This window comes from Aspergillus lucknowensis (assembly GCF_044049455.1).
Source record: "Aspergillus lucknowensis strain CBS 449.75 chromosome Unknown BJX67scaffold_47, whole genome shotgun sequence".
In the NCBI taxonomy this organism is placed as follows: domain Eukaryota; kingdom Fungi; phylum Ascomycota; class Eurotiomycetes; order Eurotiales; family Aspergillaceae; genus Aspergillus; species Aspergillus lucknowensis.
In genome coordinates this window covers 62,494-85,083 of record NW_027263591.1, presented here as the reverse complement: position 1 = coordinate 85,083, position 22,590 = coordinate 62,494, and the positions used below count along the sequence as shown (strand labels likewise).

Below are 22,590 nucleotides of genomic sequence, written 5' to 3'. Positions count from 1 at the left end.
TCAGGTTTAGCATTCCACGTGAGAAGGGCTCTCTCTGCTTCTCGTCCACCGTCTGGCATCAGAAAAAGCTGGGCTTTTTGGGCTCGCCCTGATTGCTATGAATCTTGGATAGCTCAGCCCGTCCCAAAGAGGCAATCTCCACTCGGGGCCCGGGCCCCACGTGAGAGGGGTCCCAGGTTGTCGCCACAAGGGCGTCTGCACTTGCCATCCGATATAAACCCGCTTCGAGCCCATTTATGCTGTGAAAGCAAACCCCCGATCCAACCTCGACATCATGGTTCAGATTCAAGACTTCGCCGTGGAACAGGTGTGTGCGCTGACCTCCCAGCCTCGCCTCGGCATATTGGGGCCGGAACTAATCCCACCAGTGGATGGACAAGTATGAGACGACCGCCAAGTACAATGTGGCGGAGACCTGCAGCGCGTCAGTATCGGTGAAAGATCTCCAGGATCTTTCCGAGGACCCGTCTTCGCATCCGCTCAACAATGTCCTCACCACAAAGCTTACCTATGGGGCGATTCGCGGTTCCGAACGGCTACGGACGACCCTGGCCAATCTGTATTCCGTGAAGACCCCGACTCCATTGCCATCGGACAATATTCTCGTCACCCCCGGTGCAATCCAGGCCAACTTCATGTTGCTGTATGCGCTGGTCGGGCCTGGGGACCATGTTATCTGCCACTACCCCACGTATCAGCAGCTGTATTCGGTCCCTGCATCGCTTGGGGCCGATGTGAGTCTATGGAAATCGAAAGAGGGTGACGGATGGAAGCTGGACATAAAGGCACTCCAGGAGCTCATCCGGCCAAACACCAAGGTTATCATCCTCAAGTATTGCCCCATTCCTTCTCCATGTTCCCCCACGTCTCTAACTTGGTACTTTTTGATAGCAACCCCCAGAACCCCACTGGGGCCATCATTCCGCAGGGAACGTTAGAGGAGATAGTGGAGATTGCGCGTGAATCGTCAATTTACATCTTCTGTGATGAAGTATACCGCCCGCTTTTCCATTCCATCAGCCCTATGGACCCAGATTTTCCATCATCCGCCTTGTCGCTCGGCTATGAGCGCGCTATTGTAACGGGGTCAATGTCAAAAGCCTACAGTCTAGCGGGTATTCGCTTAGGATGGATCGCGTCTCGCGATCGGTCTGTAATTGAAGCCTGCGCCTTGGCCCGAGACTATACTACCATTTCAGTCTCGCAGCTCGATGATGCAGTTGCAAGCTACGCCCTGGCCCCGACCACCATTCATGCGTTGTTGAGGCGGAATATAGAGCTTGCGAAAACGAACTTCGCCATTTTAGAAAAGTTCGTCGAGTCCCATAGGTGGGCGTGTGACTGGGTTAAACCTCGAGCTGGGACGACGGCGTTTATTCGGTTCAACAAGATGGGTAAGCCGGTCAACGACGTCTTCTTCTGCGAGACTCTTCAAAAGCGGACCGGGGTGATGTTGGTGCCGGGCAGCCTGTGCTTCGGGAACGGAGAGGAATTCCATGGCTATGTGCGGATTGGATATGTTTGTGAGACGCATGTGCTTGAAGAGGGAGTGGCGGCCCTGGAGTCGTTTTTGGAAGATGGATATGAAGACGTGCCGGTAGTTAAAAAGAAGGCACAAGCTTAATATGTAACCAATAAAACACTCCTTTACTTGTCACTCAGCTGTTAGTTCTGGCGACCTCAGCGAAACAAAGTATTGGATAGCTCGTCCTGTTGGGAAAGCATGTGACGAGACATCTGTATAGAACAAGAAGGCAACCAATGCGCGGTGGGATTACCCCGAGCACCCCGAAGCAGTCTGGGGCTATTAGTTGGTGATCAGCTGAGCTCCACCATCTTCTTCCACTTCTGATTCAACTTTCTTTTGATTGGCGCCAGTTTCTTTGGTCCCCAATAATAATTGCCGCTCCCCGACGTGCCGCTCGAATCACACTCAGACCGAGGCATCTTCTCTCCTCCTCCATCAAGGCAACGCACAGCTCCCTTTCACATTACTCGGCCCGCCTTGTGTTCTTTCATTATGCATTATCCTTTCTTTGTCCCATGGCCTCTTGGATCCTCCACTCCCGTCCCTCGGCCCTCTAACTCTTCCTTTTATCTCGCAGGCCATCCCTTCCTTTTGGCCTCCTGATCTGCTCGACTGATCCCCATAGAGTCCGCCTTCCCTTGATATACCCTTCCTTCCCTTTTCTTTGTTCATTCATTATGCCTATCCCATTGCCGCTCGGTATGTATATCCTAAAAACCGCCATCCTCTCCGCGTGTCCTGATCCTCGTTGCGACAGATATTCCCCTCAGCCTTGCTGGCCCCGCGCTTGCAACCACCCTCGCATACCTGAACGCGCGGTATTCCCTCTTCTATGACGCGAAGATCTTCCACGGGCTGTTCAAATCAATCATCAAATCCCGCCTCGCACAGCGTCGCGATACTCTGAACCTCTTTTATATTTTGGAAGACCAGGCGTTGGACTCGTCTTCCAAAGACCGTCCTTTCATCGTCTATAATGGTCGCACCTGGACTTACCACGAAACCTATGTGCTTGCCTTGCGGTACGGTACCTGGTTCAAGCAAGTGCATGGGATCAAGCCCCGCGAGATTGTCGCTCTGGACATGATGAACTCGTCGACCTTCCTTTTCATCTGGCTTGGTCTCTGGAGTATTGGCGCAGTACCTGCCTTCATCAATTATAACCTCTCTGGGAAGCCTTTGACGCACTCGGTTCGCACATCCACCGCCCGACTTTTAATTGTTGATGAGGAGGTTCGCTCGTCGTTTGGTCCAGAGGAGTTGGCGGCGTTTGCATCACCCGATTTCCGGGAAGATGGCGGCCCGATTGAGATTATCTTCCATACACCCGAGATTGAGGCTCAAGTCTTGCAGACGGAAGCCATCCGGGAAGACGACAAGGCACGTAGAGGTCTCCAACTCCGGGATATGGCTCTGTTGATCTACACCAGCGGCACGACCGGCCTCCCGAAGCCCGCAATTGTCAGCTGGAGAAAGTGCTGGGCCGGAAGTATTTTTGTCAGCACCTTCACCGAATTGCAAAAGCATGACCGTGTCTTTACTGTATGGATTCCCCACCTGCGGTGTGATGGTGCTACTAACATGGCTAATCCAGTCTATGCCTCTTTACCATTCGTCCGCTGCCGTCCTTGGGTTTCTTGCTACCTTAGTTGTCGGATCCACGCTCATTGTCGGTCGCAAGTTCTCTGCGAGAGGCTTCATGAAAGAGGCGCGCCTGAACGACGCCACCGTCATTCAGTATGTGGGTGAAACCCTGCGGTATCTGCTCGCCGCCCCCGCCGAGACCGATGCGGCCACCGGGGAAGACTTGGACAAGAAGCACAATATTCGCATTGTATATGGGAACGGCCTGCGACCCGATGTCTGGAATCGGTTCAAGGAGCGCTTCAACGTGCCAACGGTTGCCGAGTTCTACGCCGCCACTGAAGGCACAGGGGGAACCTGGAACTTCTCGGCGAACGACTTTGGAGCCGGGGCCATTGGACGCAACGGCTTGTTCAGCGGATGGCTCATTGGCCGAGGCTTGACTATTGTTAAGGTGGACCAGGAGTTGCAGGAGCCGTGGCGTGATCCCCAAACGGGCTTCTGTAAAGCAGTTCCCCGGGGCGAGGCAGGCGAGCTTTTGTACGCCATCGACCCGGTTGACCCTGCGGATACCTTCCAGGGCTACTACCGCAACTCCAAGGCGACCGAGAGTAAGATCATCCGGGACGTGCTTCGTAAGGGCGACGCATATTTCCGCACTGGCGACATGATCCGATGGGATAAGGAGGGTCGGTGGTACTTCTCCGACCGCTTGGGCGACACCTTCCGGTGGAAGAGTGAGAATGTGTCTACGAACGAAGTGTCGGAGGTGCTGGGAGGTCATCCTGAAGTGCACGAAGCTAACGTTTATGGTGTAACGTTACCCAACCATGATGGCCGTGCGGGCTGCGCCACCATCGTGTTCAACAAACAGCTCCTAGCGGCCGACCGGTCGGTCCTCTTACCTTCATCGCCAGAGACTTTTAAGAGCCTAGCGGCTCATACTCTGCGCAACCTGCCTCGATTCGCTGCGCCGCTCTTTCTCCGGGTCACCCCTGAGATGCAAGCAACAGGCAACAACAAGCAGCAGAAGCATGTTTTGCGGACCGAGGGTGTTGACCCGAGCAAGGTGGGGACAACAGACAAACTGTACTGGCTTCAGGGCGACACATACGTGCCCTTTGAGCCCAAGGACTGGGACAGGATCCAGGGTGGACAGGTTAAGCTGTAGTTAGATCTTTCATTGTCAGCAGAACTTCTTAGACTCGCTCCCGCCGGATTCGGTTGTACGGTATATATACCTAGTACTTGTATAGTTTTGAATGTCCAAGCCTTTGAATAATGAAAATTCCAGTGCATGAAGGGCTGTTGCAAGAAGGCCTTATGTCAGATTGTAATTGACAAGAAGCTGAGAAGGCGAGTTTCTCGGAAATGCCTTTCTGCTCTGTTCCGGTCTCGGAGAGCCACATCCGAGGTATATCAGCCCCTCCAATTGACCTCCGCACCATCAACTGTCAGTTGGAAGTGTCTTTCATAACGTCGCACTGTGATTGTAGAACTGAGTATCTTCTATATCATGACATCAATTGCACAGCCCTGAACAGAACCATGCTCCTATCGACAACAGCAACCCGGTCTCCCACCCGGTCCCTCCTCACCAAACGCACCCCCAACCTCCACTTCTCCTCATCAACCTCCGACTCCTCCGCAGCATCAATAGCAACCTCCTTCCTCACACGCTTCCGATCCCTAGGCCCCCAAATCCGCTCCCAAACCCTCGACGCCAACCAACTCCGCCTCCTCTCCCTAACCCTCAACCGCCCCTCCCTCTTCCCCAACTCCCCAACCCTCTCAAGCACCACCACCACCGCAGACCCCGACATCCCCTCGGGAACCCCGCTCCCACCAGGCTACCACCTCGTCTACTTCACGCCCGCGTTCTTGGAGACCGATCTCGGCGCCGATGGCACAGACGCAAGCTATAACCCGTCGCACCCATTCACGCGGCGCATGTGGGCGGGCGGGGAGGTACACTGGCCGCGGGACGGGCAGGGGCGCGTGAATCCGCTCCGGGTAGGCGAGAGGGTGACGGAGACGACGAGGGTGCTTAGTGCGGAGGCGAAGGTTGTGAAGAAGACGGGGGAGGAGATGGTCGTTGTGGGAGTTCAGAAGGAGTTTGCGAATGGGGATGGCGTTGCGGTTGTTGATCGACGGTATGGATGGACTCCGTATCGTGTTTGTTGGATTCGAGAGTTTGATGTGGATGTGGACTGCGCTGATTGATGTACCTAGGAATTGGGTCTTTCGGAAGGCGTTACCGCCGCTTTCGTCTTCGTCTCCGTCTCCATCAATGGCGAATATACTTCCCCCAACCACACCACCATCCCCGAACCCAGCAACCTCATCGACAACATCCGCTGGCCGCACGCACACGCGCACCCTCATTCAAACCCCCGTAACGCTCTTCCGCTTCTCAGCGCTAACCTTCAACCCGCACAAAATCCACTATTCGCTCCCCTGGGCCCGGGAGGTGGAGGGCCATAGGGATATTGTCGTCCACGGACCGCTGAATTTGATCTCAATCTTAGACTTATGGCGCGATGTACGGGCCGCTGCTGGTGCGCGGGGTGAGGGAGCCGATGTGGATTTGGATTTGGATTTGCTGCTTCCCGAGCGGATTAGCTATCGGGCGACGAGTCCGTTGTATGCTGGGGATGAGTACCGGATTGTGCTTGAGGAGGGGGACGATAAGAGGGGTACGGTGGAGATTTTGACGCCGGAGGGGAGGGTCGGGATGAAAGCTGAGATTACGGGTGTATAATGGCCTAAGGTTTGGGTAGATTGTATATAGTTTCCTTTCACCTTGACCCTTACGACTGCCAGACGGATACCTAGAACATACCCAAAGATGTCTGTCTATCTATCCTGCAACCACTGCCTCGTCCACATGTATAACCGCAATCAATACAATTCGAGAATCAAGGATCATTCGGAGCCAGCCAGCCTAAAGGTTCGCCAGTATTGCTCTTTCCAAGTGCTTGGGTGATAGAGTGAGCACAGCCATGAACCGCATTGGCAAACTGGGCGTAAGTAATTTGTTGGAAGCCGTCGTTAAATGTTGTGGAAGAGGGGGGATACTCCGCCCATAGCGAATCGGGCTCCTTTTCAGCCAACTCGTCGATGATCGCGGGGATGAGCTTCTGCTCTGCAGCTTGTACTCTCTAGTTCGGCATTCTGCTGTTTTGGCTGGAATATCATGAACCTGATGATGAATGCAGATGACAGATTGTATGGCACTATAGGCAGCTGGGAGGCCACATCTTACCTTTCATTAGGCTGTCCGCCGTCAGATTATTCATTTGCCACGAAACATCAAATCCGTGCTAAGCGTTTCAGCAAGCTGGGGAATACTAACACGCGAGGGTACTTTTGTATACTTGGCTTGCACACACTGTTTGGCCGAGCTAAACAACGGTATCAGACGAGATCAGCTCTGGAAACGTCATTAATGGACAGGTATTCAGGCCAAGAAGACTACATGGGTATATACAAGGTGGAATCCCTTTGTTCTGCTCTCTGAACCGCTATGTATCATTTAGTATCCAAGATAGAAGTTCAAAGATCATGTCGACCGGAGAAGCCGAACAGAACATACTCCTCCCCAAGCCATAGCCGAGAAATAACCCACTGAAGAAATCAAGTTATCGCACGCGAACCGCCTCTTTTGTTCCTCTTCAGGAGATGGCATTTCCTGAAAATAAGGTCTACACCTACATGAACAATTGTTCTGAAGGCAACGTCTTCGCTGACACCCTGATAACCTGCAGCAACGCCCTGAAGATTATGCCGGCCAAGGTGTCGTGGACGAGGCTTGGTTGCCTTCAAACGAGAGATCTGTTTTGGGACCAGCGGCAGTCAATCACTGGATTACGTTAGCAGAGCACCATAAGCACCTCCAAGACAAAGCTGGAGCCTTCGCAGGAGAGTCTGAATTGTAAGATCACGTCCCGAGTGAATGTGGCGAGCCACCGGTAACTGTGGAGAGTGCATCACGCCCGCAAGTCCCTTGGTGAAGCTACTTAGTTTCATATGCTGCTGATGCCGCCTGAGATCTGGAAAACAATGTGACTGCAGCGGTGTGGATGGGTTGTCATGGATGCAAACATCATGCGAGCCAAAGGACGCCAAAGCGACGGTGCTGAGGATGATTTGTGGATGGACAAGGCAAGGCTGGGCGTCGAACTGAGCCTCATGCGATCTCGTATTCAGGAGGGCGGCCATGCTTCCATCCAGCATCTCATCCAGCGTCATAAATTGTGAGGAGCGCTCCAGAGAAGTTGACCGTAACTATCATCCAAGCTCTGAGTGACCAGGGCTCGGTCCTGCTATCCGTTACCGGCGCAGACATGATTAGGGTGAAGATAAGTGGCCTGCAACATCGCCTCAACCCTGAGAATTATGGTGCTCAGCCTTTCTCTCACACTCTTAACCTTCCCGCAGACACCCCAATAAGCCACGTGGGTGAGCATTTGACCCATGAACAGCCGGGTAGGTTCGGACAAGAATTCCACGCATCCACTCTGGATTGACCGGTTGGTAGATCTCAAGTACTCAAAATACTTTCAACTTTCGGGCCACACTACTATACTCGAGCATGTGTGGGAAGATATCTTCACAACTCCCGTTGAAGTTGTCTCTGATGAATCCACCTACGACAGGGAAACCGGCCTTAAGATTAATCAAAATGAAGCTATAGCCTTATTCATGAGCAAAGCATTTCCACATCCTATTGAAGCAGAAGTCACCGATGTCCTGGACAATGGAGAATCATCGCGCTCGAAATTGTCCGCCCAAAGCCTTGCCCTTACTAGAGGCGGACAGAACCAGCTTGTTATCGACTTTCGACGAACGCTGCGTATCTCAGATGATGCAAAAGAATACGGTCAACCAACCGAGCTGGGAAAAATCCCTTTATTCGATATGTGTTCGGTCAGTCATCGCTTGCTGCCTTCCCGTACCACAGAAGGTGGCCTGCTTTTGCCTCTGCATCGTAAGTGGTCCATTCTCCAATGTTTCTATTCCCTTTTTCCTGACGCAAGATACAGAAACGCAGTCAATATGGATCCACTTCGGATATTGGGACAAGCCGAAAGCATTTGCAGTGCGGCCATTGCTTGACAATATCAACGGTATCTCAGGCGAACCGCTATCTACGGGCACGGCAGGTTCTCCTCAGACTAGGAAGCAAGATTACTTCGTACTTCCCCAGAAATGGTGGCTCAATGGCATGGCTACCGGCCCCAGATTTGTAAAGCAATTCAGCATCCCAGAGTTTGCAACATCCCAACACGGGCAAGTGCGCAGTGGTGCCCCATCAACAGACAACAGCGCCAAAGCAGGCCGCCCAGAGAGCCTCTGGAATTATAAAAAGTGGTTATTCCTGAGTACGAGGGATGAGCAGCATATTGCCCCTGGAAAAGGAATTGTCAGCATCCGGCTCCAAATTACTCCGGAATTTGATATTGAGGGCATGCATGCCAGTACCGTGAAAGACTTCGGCAAGTGTGCTTACGGGCTGTCGACATCATGTGTTTGCACTTCATCGCCATGCCGTACCCGAAATTTAGATCCCCTCAAGACCCCCATAGAAGAAGGCTTAGACGTCGGAGAGGTGCTGCACGTAAAAGATCTGCGAACTTTATCCAGCAATCGGCCGATGTTTCTCCGTGATCTCTTTGACAGACAGCACGCCTCTAAAGACATCATAGAGCTCAAAGTTCATCGTGAGCAACCGAGAGCTTTCACCTTGAATGTCGGCCTGGCCGATAATCCTGACACTGAAGTCTCTTTGACGGTGAGTTCAGAGATTACGCGTAAGCAAGCTCTGTATCACTAACCGACATTTCAGTTTGATGAAGATGACAATTTTGGAGATGTCGTTGCTGTCATTCAGGATCGTTTAAATGTATCTCATGGCGTGCTTCACATTGCGGATGTTGTCGAGAATGCTCCCGGTCTGTCCCTTACAATCTCGAGCTGGGCCGACCTTAAGCTCTGCGAGAAAGTTCGAAAAACCAAGCCTATCAAAGAGGCAACGTTGTTCCCGTTTTCCTCCAATGACGCCTATGGCTGTATAAGCGAGTGGAATCTACTCTTGGTGTGCCTTCCATTGAATTCCTCGATCACAACTGTATCACTGACTACCCGGCTGACCGCTAACACACGCGCGTAGGCACCAGAAGAAGCCGAATATTCTCGTCAAATCTGCTGTGTTTATTGGTCAGATAAGGCGCAAACTTCTCTCATTGCATTGGATTCAGAGAGCACGATACATGACTTGCGAAAAGAAGTCGGTAAGATACTGGAAGAATCAGCAATCAGGAATTGGCTTCTTGAGTCGTTGGACTTGTTTCCGGAGAATAACGAAAACCAAATGGTCTTCCGTGAGTCGAACGGCAATACGACAAGGTTACCTGAGTTTATGTGGATGCCTCCAGACACGAATGTGGCGTGGTTACGAATAATTCCAACTTTTAGAGATCGTTTTTGGATAAAGTGTGATCTTAGTGCTTCGTTGCTTGAGTTGAAGCTTTTGATCGAAGAGCAGGAAGGAGTTTCGGCACCGGCTCTCCGACTCATCTTTCGCGGCAGAGGCCTTTCGGACGGTACGTCTGCTTTTATCCTTTAAAGGCACAGCATATCTGACTTCAGCAGAACGCGTTCTGACTTACTACGGAATCTTCCCGGTATGGATTCCGGTTTAGCTTGAATTGGAACATCACTGACCTGACAGGATGTAGTTCTCAGCTCTTCACGCAGTACTCCGGCTGTCTGGGGAAACTGGGCCATATTATTGGGTAAATCATGGAAAAGAACAACTGGTATTCCGCGGGCATGGCTTCAAAACCATCCTTGATTTGAAAAATGCAGTTTCAAGAAGACTCCATATTCCACCCATTAGGCAAGTCCTGTTTTTCCACGATGAGCCCACCAACGATGGTATATTTGTTCCTCTCCTAAACACTTCCCCTGTACAAGATCCCTGGCACCCTCAGATCACTAATCTGTACATGTATACACAGAAGCCCTACTTCCACGGTTCGCCTTTTCATCACTCACTCTACGCATCCTCCGGGAAAACAAACATCCGCCACGCAGAATTGACACAGCAGGCAATATAATCCAAGATGTTGAGCGTGATACTAACAATCCAAGGATCTGGGACGTTACATATTCAAAGATTCTGAACGTGAATATCGTGGATTATGAGACATTCCGCAGCCTAACGGGACTCAAGCTACCAAAGTCGTCTGTCCGCGAGGGTACCCATGAGCGAATGGGATGGCCGTTATCTGATAGTCAGCGAGAGCAAGGCAGGGCTCGGAACAGCCAAATCCACGAGGAAGACGTGATATCTGGGGCACAGACTGGTACGAGGGGGCTGGGTATAATATCCCATACGGCCGCAGGTGTAGTAGGCCGCATAAAATCTATGATCCAAAGAGCTGGCGAATCAGGCGGGGAACTTCCCCATCCAGAGGACGAAAAATTCAGAGAGCCTGACGTCCTGCGGTTACCGATTATCCTGATGGACGCTTAGAATACCCACGACGATGACTGGGAGGCTGTCGAGGCCGTGACTTTTCGCTTCGGACTGGCTCTTCTTCTACAATCGATTTCACAATGTTCGTCAACCACATATTGCATTCTGGCGATGCGACTGTCCCCGCGCATATCGCCCATGATTACCTCCAGATCTCGATTATGACTTATGTCTACTCCAATAAACGCTTGAGTTATGAATATCCGGACTGTTAGGGTTGATACTTCAAATGTTCGCCTGTATCTCAACCCGGAAAGGAAAGAGATTGGTCTGTGTCTAAGCATAGCAAAGAATAGAATAGGATACAAATATGCTCCTACGGAATATGCCCAGTTAAACTCATAATATCACCATCGCAATGTCTTGTCGACAGCAGATGAAAGCCAGCAATCCTGCACCCGTCAAATATAGATACAGCCTGTGATATGACAGGGCAAGAGACGTTTAGTGCGAAGTTTATTCAAGCCTATTTCCCTGCTGAATACGAGCTTTGGCATTCGTCCTTCTACATCGAGATTGACAGCTGGGCTGATGTCAGAGGATTGAAGCCCCTATGAGGGCGTCTTCTTCGATCCCCGCCCTCCCGCCTCCCCATTTTTGGTCAAACGAGATTCGACTTCGTCGGTTTACTGTTGCTTATCCGCATGTAAGACAAGGGCCCCTGAAGGTTAAGTGTCTTGTTGATAACGGGGCCTATGAGGACACCTGGACCATCACATTGATTGAGACTGAATGATTTGTACATTTGATTCCTGTGCAATGGTGAAGTTCAACAGTGAGTTCCAATCCTCTAATCCTCTGCCGACAATGAGCTATGCTATATCAGTTGAGTACAAGGGGTTAGGATCTCTGTCCATTGACTACATCCACACAACCGGAGATGTTCAAATCCGAGTAAAAAAGAAAGAGAGCAAGCATGAAAACAGCCTGAGCTTTGGCGACGACGTCCATGTACAGTGTGTAGTACGAATGCCATCCCAAATAGACGCATGTACATGCTGACTTCCCAGCTTAGAAGATGGCGAGAGCTCGATTGTCATCGTCGTATCATCGTGAAGGTTACTGCTCGTCGCGATGCAAAGGACGGGTTGCCTCATGCATGATAAAATAATCGAGCTCCAATTTGGGATTATTCGCGGATAACTGATAGAGGCAGTCCAAGAGAGGTGGCAGACGCTGGTTGCGAGGACTCTCGTCCATGACCTGGCCTTTGCGTGCGAATTTCAACATTTCTCTCTATGACTTGTTAGCTCCCTCTGCAATTGTCTGATGGAAGTGTGGTAGTTTATGTTCAACGAAGACGAAATGTAGGGAAACACACCTCCTCGTGGGCTCTATAATGGTCTCTGATCCTGTAGTAGACCCTGAAGTTTTTGCCCTCGTCGGCCAGAAAATACAGCCACGCGTCATAAGCATGCCAGCTGAAGAAGGGTCCGTCTTGATGAAGAGCATCCAGCATTTCGGGAGTCCCGTATTTGGCAGCCGTGCCCCAGACAACCACCTTCATGCCCTCGTTGAGCGCCAACTTACCACACATGCCCATATGCATGACCACATGGACAACCGTGGTCCAGTTCTTGTGAATGGCAGTGAGGAGAACGCTCAGCCCATTTGTATCGACATTGAGGCCACAGCAGAAGATCCGTATGATGGTTATACGGCCCAGTTTGTCAGCTAGGTCCATCGCAGTGGGACCACCATAGAGGCGGGTGTGTGGGCGCGCTCCATATCGTGTAAGTTCCATGACGCGGTGCGGGTTGTTGACGAATATGGCACTCCATAATACCGCAACGAGCTCCATGGGCTGGGGTCTGGCGTGGATCAGGAGGTTGCGAGGATCGATCGTGCCGTCCTCAACGTTCATGTCATTGGTGTTGGGTTCCTCCTCTTCCAGGTCTGGCAAGACAATACCGTCGAGCATCGCGAAGGTTCTATTCATCTTCAACCTTCGAGAACCTGGATGTTAGCTTTGAATAAGTCTTGGGGTTAAATATAAGTCAAGGGGAGGCAGGTAGAAATGCCTACATGTTACCTGATCGAAACCCGAGGGCCTGGACTGTCGATGCTAGGGAATCAACGAAGGTCAGGCAAAGGAAGAATTTTGAGTCCAGCGCCATTTTGTGTTTGGATTGATTGTGTGAATGAATATAAGACAAGGTTACGTCGCCGAGACTTGCTCATAGAAACGCAGAGTCCCTCTTAATAAAGCCATGGGTTAGGGCAATCAGGGCAGATAAAGCTGGTGATGTAGAGCACTAGAAAGTGACTATTCTTATTTGCACAAGCCTTTTTAGGGAAAGAAAGATTTATCCGGGAAGAATAGATCTTTCATGGGGTTTTCAGCTATCTTGAAACTTTTTGTTTCTTTCTGCTGACATTAACAGTTGTGACTGGAGCATAATGCGCGATGATGTCGTGGACAGGAGCAGACTGGACCTCGGGATCAAGCAACACTTGGCCAATGCTGGGGATCTTCCTCAAAGAGCGGCCACCATAGCCTGGTTGATATTGTCAGCTCGGATCTTTAGAGCAACAGCCATGTCTAGTCTGCTCGTTCCTAAGACGTCTGTCACCACGACCAGAGGCTCCCTTGAAGATCATGACTGGGATAGCGTCCGGTCAGATAATGCAGGTGGCTCTACTCCCTTGCCGCTTCGAGACTGAAGTACGAGCCTTCTGCTACTGCAGTTGCTTTTGCCAGACTTGAGTCCCGCTCAGAACGGAACCTATCTATTGTGTATCAGCGAGCTGCGGACTGGTGTCCTAGAATGCGGCGATTCAAGCCGATGCATGTCAGTATTCAGCGTCCCAACGTTTGCCTATTCAACTCCAATTAGCTCTTGAAGCCACATGATGTCGAAAGTAATGAGTAACCCAGCTTGTCTGCTTCATACGTGAGTGGCGCCCCATAAGGGCCGAAGAGACTCGATCATTACCCGTCCCTTTCGATAAAATAATTGCAAAGGGACGGTCCCAAGATGCGGACACATATCTTCGGGCAGGCATCAGAACGAGATACAACAAACGATTCGTAGGTTTCCGGACTTTGGAGCCCAAGCCAGAGTCGGCAGAGAAGCAAAGAGGGGGAGGGGGAGAGAGGGGTCCAACACGTCTCCTTGGGGCTTTCAGAATATATAGACGCCATGCAACCCTCAGTAAGCAACCGCGAAGGTCTCAGCAAAATAAATCACGACACAAATAATTAGATTCCTGAATATCGACACAAAAACATCGAGAATCTTGCTGTTGAGAGCTGCTTGACCTTCCCAGCAACCGCGAATCACACCCTCTGCCACACCCCCCCATCATCGGGAGCCCGCCCAAAGATTCTCCGCTCCTCCCTCCACCCACTTCTCTCTCTTCTCAAACATCCTCCATTTGCTCGCCATTTGTACTCAGCGCCTATCGTTTGTCCAAATTGGCTTTGTGCTTCTCGACGGAGAACCGTTACGCGTTCAGCTCCGTTTGCCTGCAGCTGGAACCCAGGGGTTCCGTTTGCTTGAGCTGCATGCTAGCAAAACAATTTATCCCTCGACCAAGAGACCCCCAGAGACTTGCTACGAACTTACGAGGCTTGACTGTACCTGCGGCCGTATATTCTGCGCTCAATCCCTATTCCTGGTCCCCCCGGGCATTGACCGCACTGCCGTTCTCCTTTCCTCAATCTCGGCTCAACGTCATGAACGAGACCACTCCCTCACCGACTCCAGGTCCCTCGTCAAAACCTTCGAACTCGCCATCTTCCTCGACCGCAGGTACAAAACGGAAAAGAACCTCCGCTGGGAAATACTATGCTGTGAAAGTAGGCTACCAGCCCGGAGTATACTATGAATGGAAGGAGTGTTTGGCGCAGGTGACGGGGTTTAAGGGCGCCGTCTGTAAGCACCCACTGAACATATGAACCCCGCATTCAGTCCTGCCATTGCGTCGGGAATATAACCGGTTAACGAATTATTTTTCTACAGTTCAAGGATTTCCGAGTCTCGAAGAAGCCAATGCTTTCCTCACCGGGTCGAAACTTGAGCTGGGGCGGGGCGCGTCTCCGCATCGACAGGAGCCGACTAGATTCTACGCCATCCAACGCGGACACAAGCCCGGGGTCTATACAAACTGGGCCAATGCTCAAGAACAAATCAGGGGCTTCCAGCGGCCGCGGTATAAGAAGTTTTCTACCAGGGAAGAGGCGGAGGAGTTTGTCAGGCTCGGTGGGGGGGCTCCCGCACTATTCGGGGGCTCCGCGACTGGGCAAACAACGATACTAGGGGTTCCAGGTTTGACGAGTGAAGACCCAAAGGATGCTCAAGGTGCTCCTTTGGAGCCGGGAGAAGGCCCTCTACCACCCGGAGCGGAGGATGGATTCGATCCGAATGTTCTCCTAGATCCTAAAACGGGGAAAGTAGTGTACAAGACTAGGGAACAGAAAACCGCGATGAAGGCGCAGCCGAAAGCGCCGCCGGGGATGCTACGTATTTATACCGATGGTAGCTCCTTGAAAAACGGAAAGACGCAAGCGGCTGCCGGCGTTGGGGTTTACTTCGGCCCTGGCGATACTAGGTTTGCGTCCCTCTCTTTAGTGAGTTTTGACTTCGCTTTACTGACGTCCAATTTCCCAGCAGGAATGTATCAGAGCCCCTACAAGGCAACCGACAGACTAATCAACGGGCGGAACTGACCGCTATCTTACGAGGCCTTAACATTGCACCCCGACATCGGGACGTGACTATTGTCACTGACAGCCAATATGCGATTAATTGTGTTACTGTGTGGTTCCAGAAATGGCGGCGCAATCAGTGGATGACGTCGGACGGGAAGCCGGTGGAAAACAAGGATCTTATCGAGTCGATTCTCAGCAAGATCGAAGAGCGGGATGAGCTTCACGTCAAGACGTTGTTCGAGTGGGTGAAGGGGCACAACGCGGATCCTGGAAACGTTGCGGCCGACCGGCTTGCAGTCAACGGGGCAAGGCAAAGGGTACCGGACCCTCCTCGAGAGGCTGAGGCAGCGGAGGATGTTCCAGAAGTAGCAGACGAGTATTTCTAGCACGGACAGCTGTTCGCGGTGGGCACGTATGGCTCTTGTGGGTATAATTACTTATTTGTATGTCTTTTCTCCTCTCATTTTTCCCTCCCAGGCTGGGCATCAAGGAGAATGTGGACAAGACGAACAGACAATAAAGACCGAATGAGAGATAACTTCTCTGGCAAGCCATGCCAGGTCCATCGAGGGAGTGCGGGGGCTTTTCTGGTTATCCCCGATTGGGCCCAGCAGGTTTTACGCCTCTCACCTCTCTCGCCCCGGCCACGAGCCCCAAACTTTTCACAACCCTTCTCAAGCCTCTTTCTTCCTCTTCTTAAATCCACCAGCACTGCCACGATTGTTGATGAGGATTTATCGCCAGTCAACTGGATCGCGCTCGAGCCACTCAATGAGAGAAACTCTGCCCTTCAAGCAACTCAACTGCCTGGAGTCTACTATGGTTGAATAACACACAGTGTGAATCTTCCTGAGTTTGTTCCCAACAAGAGTGGGTGTCCAAGACAAGCAATTGCCAACATTCTATGCTAAGAATTTCTCGTAGCATCAGGAGCACGTCGAATCATCTTCTCTGTGGGGTTCTGCCAAGTCGGTGCACTGGAGCCATGCCGACTCTATCTCTGATCAACTTCAACGTCGTCTGTGCGACGCTGGGGAGTTTCATCTCCGTCTTCGGGCTGGTCTCCTACCTGTTCAAAGAACGGTTCTACCTGTCTGAAGCTCGTACGTACAACACCTTCCCAATATTGGTCCGCAAATATTAACGAGTACAGTCATATCCTTGCTGGCTGGCGTCGCATTTTCCCCGCATGCCGCCAACTTCATCCGACCGCTCGATTATGCGCTCGAGTCGGAGCAGAATCTCGACCAGATTACCCTCTGTTTCACCCGACTGGTCCTCGGCGTGCAGCTCTTTCTTGCAGGCGTCCAACTGCCCAAGCGCTACCTGCAGATCGAATGGCGGAGCCTCTCACTGCTCCTTGGCCCCGGCATGACCGCCATGTGGATGTGCAGCGCCTTGGTGATCTGGGCCCTCGTGCCGAACTTCTCGTTCCTACATGCGCTCGTGGTTGGCGCCTGCGTCACACCAACTGACCCGGTTCTTTCGAACTCAATAGTTAAGGGGAAGTTCGCCGATAAGAATGTCCCTCCGCCGCTGCAGCGCATTATCATTGCCGAATCGGGTGCGAATGATGGTCTTGGATATCCGTTTCTTTTCTTCGCTATTTACCTTCTCCAGTATACTGGAATGGGCGGGGAAGGCTTTACCGGAGGAGCAGGGAAAGCTATGGGGCTTTGGTTCTACGAGACATGGGCCTACACGATCCTCTTGAGCGTGGGGTACGGCGTCACGGTCGGCTGGATTTCAAGGGAAATGCTTCACTGGGCAGAAGAAAAGCACTACGTGGACCGAGAGAGCTTCTTGGTTTTCGCAATTGCCCTTGCAGTACGTCCCTTGTCGCCGACCGAACAACAACGGATCACTAATCTAGCTCTCAGCTATTCATCGTAGGAACCTGCGGACTAATCGGAACGGACGACCTACTTGCCTGCTTCGTCGCGGGAAATGTATTTACTCAAGAGTAACTCACCCCCTTCCCAACTAAAATATAGAAGCACTCTAACACGTGCATATAGCGACTGGTTCCGCCTCGAAACAATGGACGACTCGCTCCAACCCACAATCGACATGCTTCTCAACCTCGCAGTCTTCATGTGGTTCGGCGCTGTCTGTCCCTGGTCCCTCTTCCTCACAAACAACGTCATCCCACTATACCGCCTCGTTTTCCTCGGCATCCTGATCCTCCTCGTCCGGCGCGTCCCCATAGTCTTTGCTCTGCATAGATACATTGATCAAATCGAGGACCTGTTTCAAACTGCCTTTGTAGGCTTCTTTGGACCCATCGGCGTCGGCGCGATCTTTTACCTCTCTGTTTGCCGGGAGTATCTACAGACGATTACGGTTGACGGCCAGGTCCGTGAGGACGCGCAGCGAGTTTCTGAGGCTGTGGAGGTCATCGTTTGGTTCCTTGTCATTTGTAGTATTGTTAGTCCCCTCCTCATATCTCATCATACAACCTCACAAACTCCGACTCACTAACTAACCGATGGAGCAGGTCGTCCATGGCCTCTCAATCCCCTTCGCAAAAGCTGGCTACCACCTCCCCCGCACTATCTCCAACGCAATAAGCACCAGCACAACGGTCGAGCAGGAGCCAATGCCCCCCGCCGGCATCCCGCGCACGCTCAGCACTGCAACCAGGGACAATAATGACACCGCCCTCCGCGTCAGGAAACAACAGGATATCTCTCCGCGGCCGGGGGCTTCGAGGGATCGTACACCTCCGCGTCCGTTCGCCTTTCAGATTGGGCGGAGTGTGATTCGGCCGAAGAGTCCAGAGTCTGAGGCGAGGGGCATTGGGGCGGCGGGTGGTGGCGAGCCTGCTAGGCCGGTCAGGCTGGCGGTGAGGGACGGGGAAAATGGGGCCGCGGATAGTTCTCCGTAGGTGTTGGACTGGGGAGGAGCTCGGAATGGGGTCGGAGAGGGGGCATGGCATGTTGCGTCGTGTCCGTATAAGAGAATTGAGGGTCTGACTAGATAGATGTAGGCGTTTACTAGAGAAGAGCAAGTATCGAAACTAGCAGCCGGTACTATTTTCTTCTTACATGTCCATGTGTGCGAATCCACCACCGTGTCATCTTCTGTTGATTATCCAGAGACATAGGGCAAGAGTGTCTCCCAGGATGCCAGGCTGCACAAGCACCCGAGCCAAACGGTCATTCATAGGCACGCTCCGACTTTGAAAGGGGGTTATGAGAGACCTGAGGTTAGTTGAATTTTTTTGTATTTCTGAAATCAAGCTTTTGTATTTCACATCATCCGGCCTGGACCACGTCGCTCCCTTAACTCTCTCTATGTAGATATCCTCCTTCCACATCCTCAGTGCAGCACTACCACCACCAACACACACGTACACCACTTCCAAACCTGCACGCCCCTCCACATGAATATAAGCATTGAAGAAACCACAAGCGATGTAGAAGAGAAAGCAGTCAGATCAGGCATGGAGAGAAATCCCCACTCCATCACCAACTGTTCCTTCTGAGTCTTCACCAATGCACTAGTCCGTCAGCGACGGCGGTCGCCGCGCTCTCAATAACACGCACTCATCTATGGAAAAGGAAATTCATGCAGTCGTTATAATCCCGTCCCACGTCACGGAGCAAGGAAAGAAGCATCCGTAAGGCGAGATAAACCAAAGGGCTATGCGAGGAAAATCGGGGTATATATCAGAGCGACACTCCACCAGATACAGCGTCGGGAAAAAAAAAAAAAAAGGAAGAATAAGAAGAGCAAAGGTGATGGGTCACGATAAAGCAAGTAGATGGAAGGGAGATGCGTAAGATAAATCGGTAGCGCATACCACCATTGGGGTCAAATCATGAATTGGGATGGAAGTGGGGGTCAAGCAGCGGAAAGGCCTTGAATAACTAGCCTAGCAAAGTAAAGATTAAGAAGGTAATATTTTCAATCGGCTCCGGCACAAGTATGGGGAAAATATAGCATCCTCAAAGGCTCTGGATGCCAGGAGTCGCTGTGTCACGAACATTGATGTAGATTCCTTGTGCAGTCGATAGGATGAGTGAGTCTTGCGGCTAATAAAATGGCGTGACCTCAGAAAGGCGAATATTGGAATAGATCGTTGGATTGCATAACGTGTTTGCCGAAAAATGCGGTTCACTCCTGAAACAGAGCATCATATCCTTGGTTGAAACGGGCTGCTTTTATCCCGAATTAAGCGAATCAGGGAATACGCTGGTAGAACAATAGGTATGCAACCTTATTATCGCGAGTTCCGTATCGTCCAAGTGGGGTCCGGACGCCAGATGATGCCCCGGATTGAGTGGGAGTGCCGTTGGCAGCAGACATGGACTTCTTGCTTGAGTGGCCGCCTGAGCCGGTGCCGTTAACCTGGCTCCACCCACGGTCATCGTCAGACTGGCTGTTTTGGTCGATGTGGTCGTAAATATTGGCAGGGTCCTTGTCGCGCTTATGCTGCTCCAAAGCAGCTGCCAACACTTTGGGATCTTCTTCGCCACCGGCTTCTGCAACGTCCTCACTCTTGATGCGACGGATGACCGTATCATCGAGGCGAATCCATTCACGACCCTCTTGGCGGCGAACATCCACAGTGTAATGGCCACCGCTTGCATTCTTGCCGTGGTGGTAGATGACTCCGATGAGCCGGTATTTGGGTAGGCCACCTTGAGCCATCATAATGTTACGCCTGTGAGGTGGGAACACCTCGCGAGGAATTTCTAGATCGAGGGGGTACCCGATCTTCTTCCAGATCTTCTGCGTGCCATGGGTCACACTATCATATTGGAATCGTTTCAAATGAAGAATGAGGACCGGGGGCAAATTCTCGATGAACACTTGCTTCGTAGCGGTGACGTTGGGGCCACGCGCGGAGTTGAAGTCCCCTTGGATACTTTCTGGCTTCGTCAGGCCTTTTAGAGCGTCCACGATATTATGGATATCAGGTGAACCGATATCAAGTTGCAATGGCTGGTAAGGTTCAAGTGTGACCGAAGCTTTGTTGCCAGGCACGCGGAACTCAGACCGAATCTTGCCTCCAAAGATCCTCGTAATAGGTGATTCCGAGGCGATGTGGCCCGACGACCTCGTCACGGTGGGCTTCTGTTTGTGGCCGACTTCCAACCAACCATCCGCACCTTCGCCAGTCGCGGAAGAAGGGGCCTTCGCGTCGGGGTTTGAGGCAGTAGCTTTTGTAAAATCTTTGGCGGCACGAGCGCATTCCTCGTGCATCTCTTCCAGAAGGAAACCAAGGAACTCTTGAGCATCCTGTTGATGACCGCGTCGCATGTCCCTAAATCGGGGCAACTGACGAATCACTTCGTAAACAAATTCTGGAATAAAAGCTTCGCCGTATTCTTCAAGTTCATTTGGTTTCAACCTCATCCGCAATTGGTCTTCATTGTCCGCCGCGTCAATAACGCGAAACTCTTTCATGAACATAATCAGAGCATCAACCATCGGGGAGTCGCTCTGAAAACTGTGGGATGCACGCTTACCGAGGTGGTCGAGGAATTGATAGAAAGGTACGCAAGAAACCAATATCTGAAGGACAGAGTTCATGTAGCACATATTGCCCGTGTTGACGAGTCCTCTGGGTTCAAGGAAGGCCACTTTGTCGCTGTACTGGGAGACGTCCTCTCCCAGATTCTGGATTACATCTGCAACAGACTGACTCCGGTGCTTCACCACACCATTAACCACCTCTGATGGGACACTTTGGCCGGCTGCGCGAGCAAGAGACTTAGATCGCACCAAATCCGCCCAGGATTTCGGTGCCACGGATTTGGTGGGCTCCTCTTGCTTAATTTCATGTGACTCATTCGCCTGAGCGACCGTGTCTGCCGGTGTGCCACCACTCGTCTCCGTAGCAGTTGTGGTGGGCTTGCTTGACTCGTTGGAAGGGATTGTATCATCTTTGGTGGTTTGACGGGGGGTGCCAAAGCCAGGGATAACCGGGACTACCGGTACAACCGGAATCGTTGCCTTCGGCGCATTAGACTGCGGCTGAGGACGTACTGATGAGCTTTGCACGGCTGAGGAAGGCGTCGTAGGCTGTGTGGAGTTCGCGATGGAGGGAGCAGCAGACATGGTCGGGGTTTGAGGTTCCGAGGGAGATTCAGCAGAGGTTTCTTGTGGCTTTGTGTCCGACACTCTGATCTCTTGGCGGCGTTGTGCGTCTTTTACAGGAAGCTCAACAGCGAGAGAAGAGGCTTGCAACCTGCGGCTGGGTCGCCGTCCGTGGGGAGCTCTGGTCGGGAATGGCTTATCAGGAACTGAGAGCCATGGAACCTACACAAAAGATGTCAACCATCAAGTAAAGTATGAGGAGAGCAAGTAATCCTACCGGAGCGCGGAATGGCTTTTTGGGAGACTGAACGGTGCGGGCAAGCACTGGACCTGGAGATGACGACATGGACGGGCTGGGCGTAGAAGGGCCCGGGATAACTGCAGGAGACTGTGGCTGCGGCGGAATCGGTGCACAGTCTGAGGCAACAGAAGGAGACATCGGGTTCTGGAAGGGAGTAGAAGCCCTTGGTTGTAAAGGAAGCGACTGAGGCGGCATATGAGCTGGAGCCATGGGAGGCTGGGAGGGAGGGTAGGAGGATATGAATGCCGGTGCGTACGGGTTCGGATATGGGCGAGGAGGCATCTGCATCGGAGGAAAGGGCCCGTACCACCCAGGGTATTGTTGCGGAGGGTAGGCGGCCGGAGGGGGGTGGCCGTTCATTTGGGGCGGATAGCCCATGTATGCGGGAGGCGACCGCATATTGGGAGGCCCACTGGCATAAGGGACGTCGTGCTGACGCCGAGGAGGAGGAATGGGTGGCTGCCCATGGGGCATTGCGGGCAGATGATGGTTCATCATGTCCAGGCACGTAAGAAAGCCGCCTTGACTATATCAGCCGCGCGTTGCCTCGATGGGAGCCATACGAGGTTGTAGAAGATATTCGAGAGGAGTTTCGGGGCCCTTCTAGGCGTCCATCGTCCCTCTAGGGAAGATAGATTGGAATATGGGAGGTCTAATGGCAGCAGTCGTACTAGATGGCGGGTGTACCAAGAGGGTGCTGGAGGGGGATGAGGTCGTGTGTTAGCCTACGGACAAACCCACAAAGGAGGAGATGAAGAGGCGAAAGAGAGAAGACAGGTGTGACAGCACATACCCCATACACAAGCTAATTGTGAATAGAAGGTGAGAGACGGAAGGACAGTGCGTGGAGCGAGAGGAGGCCGGGCGAGGGGCGAGGACCACGGACGGGGCAGCGGCAGAAACGAGGAGTTTCCCCAACTGGGTTGAGATGA

General features: G+C 52.1%; 8 protein-coding genes across 8 annotated transcripts; 6 read left to right on the top strand and 2 right to left on the bottom strand.

The window, feature by feature from the left end:
* Positions 1-274: 274 nt before the first annotated feature.
* Positions 275-4,283, top strand: BJX67DRAFT_374282 (putative long-chain fatty acid transporter; the record flags this gene model as incomplete). The annotated part of the gene is made up of 6 exons (XM_071031528.1): positions 275-307; positions 369-832; positions 892-1,597; position 2,154; positions 2,286-3,070; positions 3,123-4,283. 6 exons carry the CDS (start codon positions 275-277, stop codon positions 4,281-4,283), a joined length of 3,150 nt encoding a protein of 1,049 aa, XP_070882778.1.
* A 286-nt stretch (positions 4,284-4,569) lies between these two features.
* BJX67DRAFT_234910 (hydroxyacyl-thioester dehydratase HTD2) lies at positions 4,570-5,494 on the top strand. Its single transcript, XM_071025992.1, has one exon. The coding sequence runs from the start codon at positions 4,661-4,663 to the stop codon at positions 5,333-5,335; it is 675 nt and encodes a 224-aa protein (XP_070882777.1). The 5' UTR covers positions 4,570-4,660; the 3' UTR covers positions 5,336-5,494.
* A 2,256-nt stretch (positions 5,495-7,750) lies between these two features.
* On the top strand, positions 7,751-9,385 carry BJX67DRAFT_234893 (uncharacterized protein). The gene is made up of 2 exons (XM_071025991.1): positions 7,751-8,906; positions 8,961-9,385. The coding sequence occupies exons 1-2, from the start codon at positions 7,860-7,862 to the stop codon at positions 9,282-9,284; spliced, it is 1,371 nt and encodes a 456-aa protein (XP_070882776.1). The 5' UTR covers positions 7,751-7,859; the 3' UTR covers positions 9,285-9,385.
* BJX67DRAFT_234884 (uncharacterized protein) lies at positions 9,218-10,751 on the top strand. The gene is made up of 4 exons (XM_071025990.1): positions 9,218-9,717; positions 9,767-9,798; positions 9,853-10,051; positions 10,135-10,751. The coding sequence occupies exons 1-4, from the start codon at positions 9,486-9,488 to the stop codon at positions 10,650-10,652; spliced, it is 981 nt and encodes a 326-aa protein (XP_070882775.1). The 5' UTR covers positions 9,218-9,485; the 3' UTR covers positions 10,653-10,751.
* A 780-nt stretch (positions 10,752-11,531) lies between these two features.
* On the bottom strand, positions 11,532-12,204 carry BJX67DRAFT_362658 (uncharacterized protein; the record flags this gene model as incomplete). The annotated part of the gene is made up of 2 exons (XM_071030016.1): positions 11,532-11,891; positions 11,977-12,204. The coding sequence occupies 2 exons, from the start codon at positions 12,202-12,204 to the stop codon at positions 11,715-11,717; spliced, it is 405 nt and encodes a 134-aa protein (XP_070882774.1). The 3' UTR covers positions 11,532-11,714.
* A 1,808-nt stretch (positions 12,205-14,012) lies between these two features.
* Positions 14,013-15,565, top strand: BJX67DRAFT_234835 (RNA-DNA hybrid ribonuclease). Its single transcript, XM_071025989.1, has 2 exons — positions 14,013-14,533; positions 14,621-15,565. The coding sequence occupies exons 1-2, from the start codon at positions 14,164-14,166 to the stop codon at positions 15,325-15,327; spliced, it is 1,077 nt and encodes a 358-aa protein (XP_070882773.1). The 5' UTR covers positions 14,013-14,163; the 3' UTR covers positions 15,328-15,565.
* A 729-nt stretch (positions 15,566-16,294) lies between these two features.
* On the top strand, positions 16,295-18,196 carry BJX67DRAFT_384325 (putative Na/H antiporter; the record flags this gene model as incomplete). The annotated part of the gene is made up of 5 exons (XM_071033645.1): positions 16,295-16,412; positions 16,463-17,136; positions 17,190-17,272; positions 17,328-17,736; positions 17,807-18,196. 5 exons carry the CDS (start codon positions 16,295-16,297, stop codon positions 18,194-18,196), a joined length of 1,674 nt encoding a protein of 557 aa, XP_070882772.1.
* Positions 18,197-19,033: 837 nt separating this feature from the next.
* Positions 19,034-22,261, bottom strand: BJX67DRAFT_234816 (mRNA-binding ubiquitin-specific protease UBP3). Its single transcript, XM_071025988.1, has 2 exons — positions 21,635-22,261; positions 19,034-21,579 (listed from the first exon to the last, which is right to left on the bottom strand). Exons 1-2 carry the CDS (start codon positions 22,154-22,156, stop codon positions 19,495-19,497), a joined length of 2,607 nt encoding a protein of 868 aa, XP_070882771.1. The 5' UTR covers positions 22,157-22,261; the 3' UTR covers positions 19,034-19,494.
* Positions 22,262-22,590: the final 329 nt, after the last annotated feature.

Excerpts from the sequence above, each read along its gene's own strand:
- BJX67DRAFT_234910 (XM_071025992.1), top strand. The coding sequence starts at position 4,661 with ATGCTCCTATCGACAACAGCAACCCGGTCTCCCACCCGGTCCCTCCTC.
- BJX67DRAFT_234893 (XM_071025991.1), top strand. The coding sequence starts at position 7,860 with ATGTCCTGGACAATGGAGAATCATCGCGCTCGAAATTGTCCGCCCAAA. Across the intron at positions 8,907-8,960 it reads ACACTGAAGTCTCTTTGACG|TTTGATGAAGATGACAATTT; the intron begins GTGAGTTCAGAG and ends CCGACATTTCAG.
- BJX67DRAFT_234884 (XM_071025990.1), top strand. The coding sequence starts at position 9,486 with ATGGTCTTCCGTGAGTCGAACGGCAATACGACAAGGTTACCTGAGTTT. Across the intron at positions 9,718-9,766 it reads CGGCAGAGGCCTTTCGGACG|AACGCGTTCTGACTTACTAC; the intron begins GTACGTCTGCTT and ends TGACTTCAGCAG. Across the intron at positions 9,799-9,852 it reads CTTACTACGGAATCTTCCCG|TTCTCAGCTCTTCACGCAGT; the intron begins GTATGGATTCCG and ends GACAGGATGTAG.
- BJX67DRAFT_234835 (XM_071025989.1), top strand. The coding sequence starts at position 14,164 with ATGCTAGCAAAACAATTTATCCCTCGACCAAGAGACCCCCAGAGACTT. Across the intron at positions 14,534-14,620 it reads GGGGTTTAAGGGCGCCGTCT|TTCAAGGATTTCCGAGTCTC; the intron begins GTAAGCACCCAC and ends ATTTTTCTACAG.
- BJX67DRAFT_234816 (XM_071025988.1), bottom strand. The coding sequence starts at position 22,156 with ATGATGAACCATCATCTGCCCGCAATGCCCCATGGGCAGCCACCCATT. Across the intron at positions 21,580-21,634 it reads AAAAGCCATTCCGCGCTCCG|GTTCCATGGCTCTCAGTTCC; the intron begins GTAGGATTACTT and ends TCTTTTGTGTAG.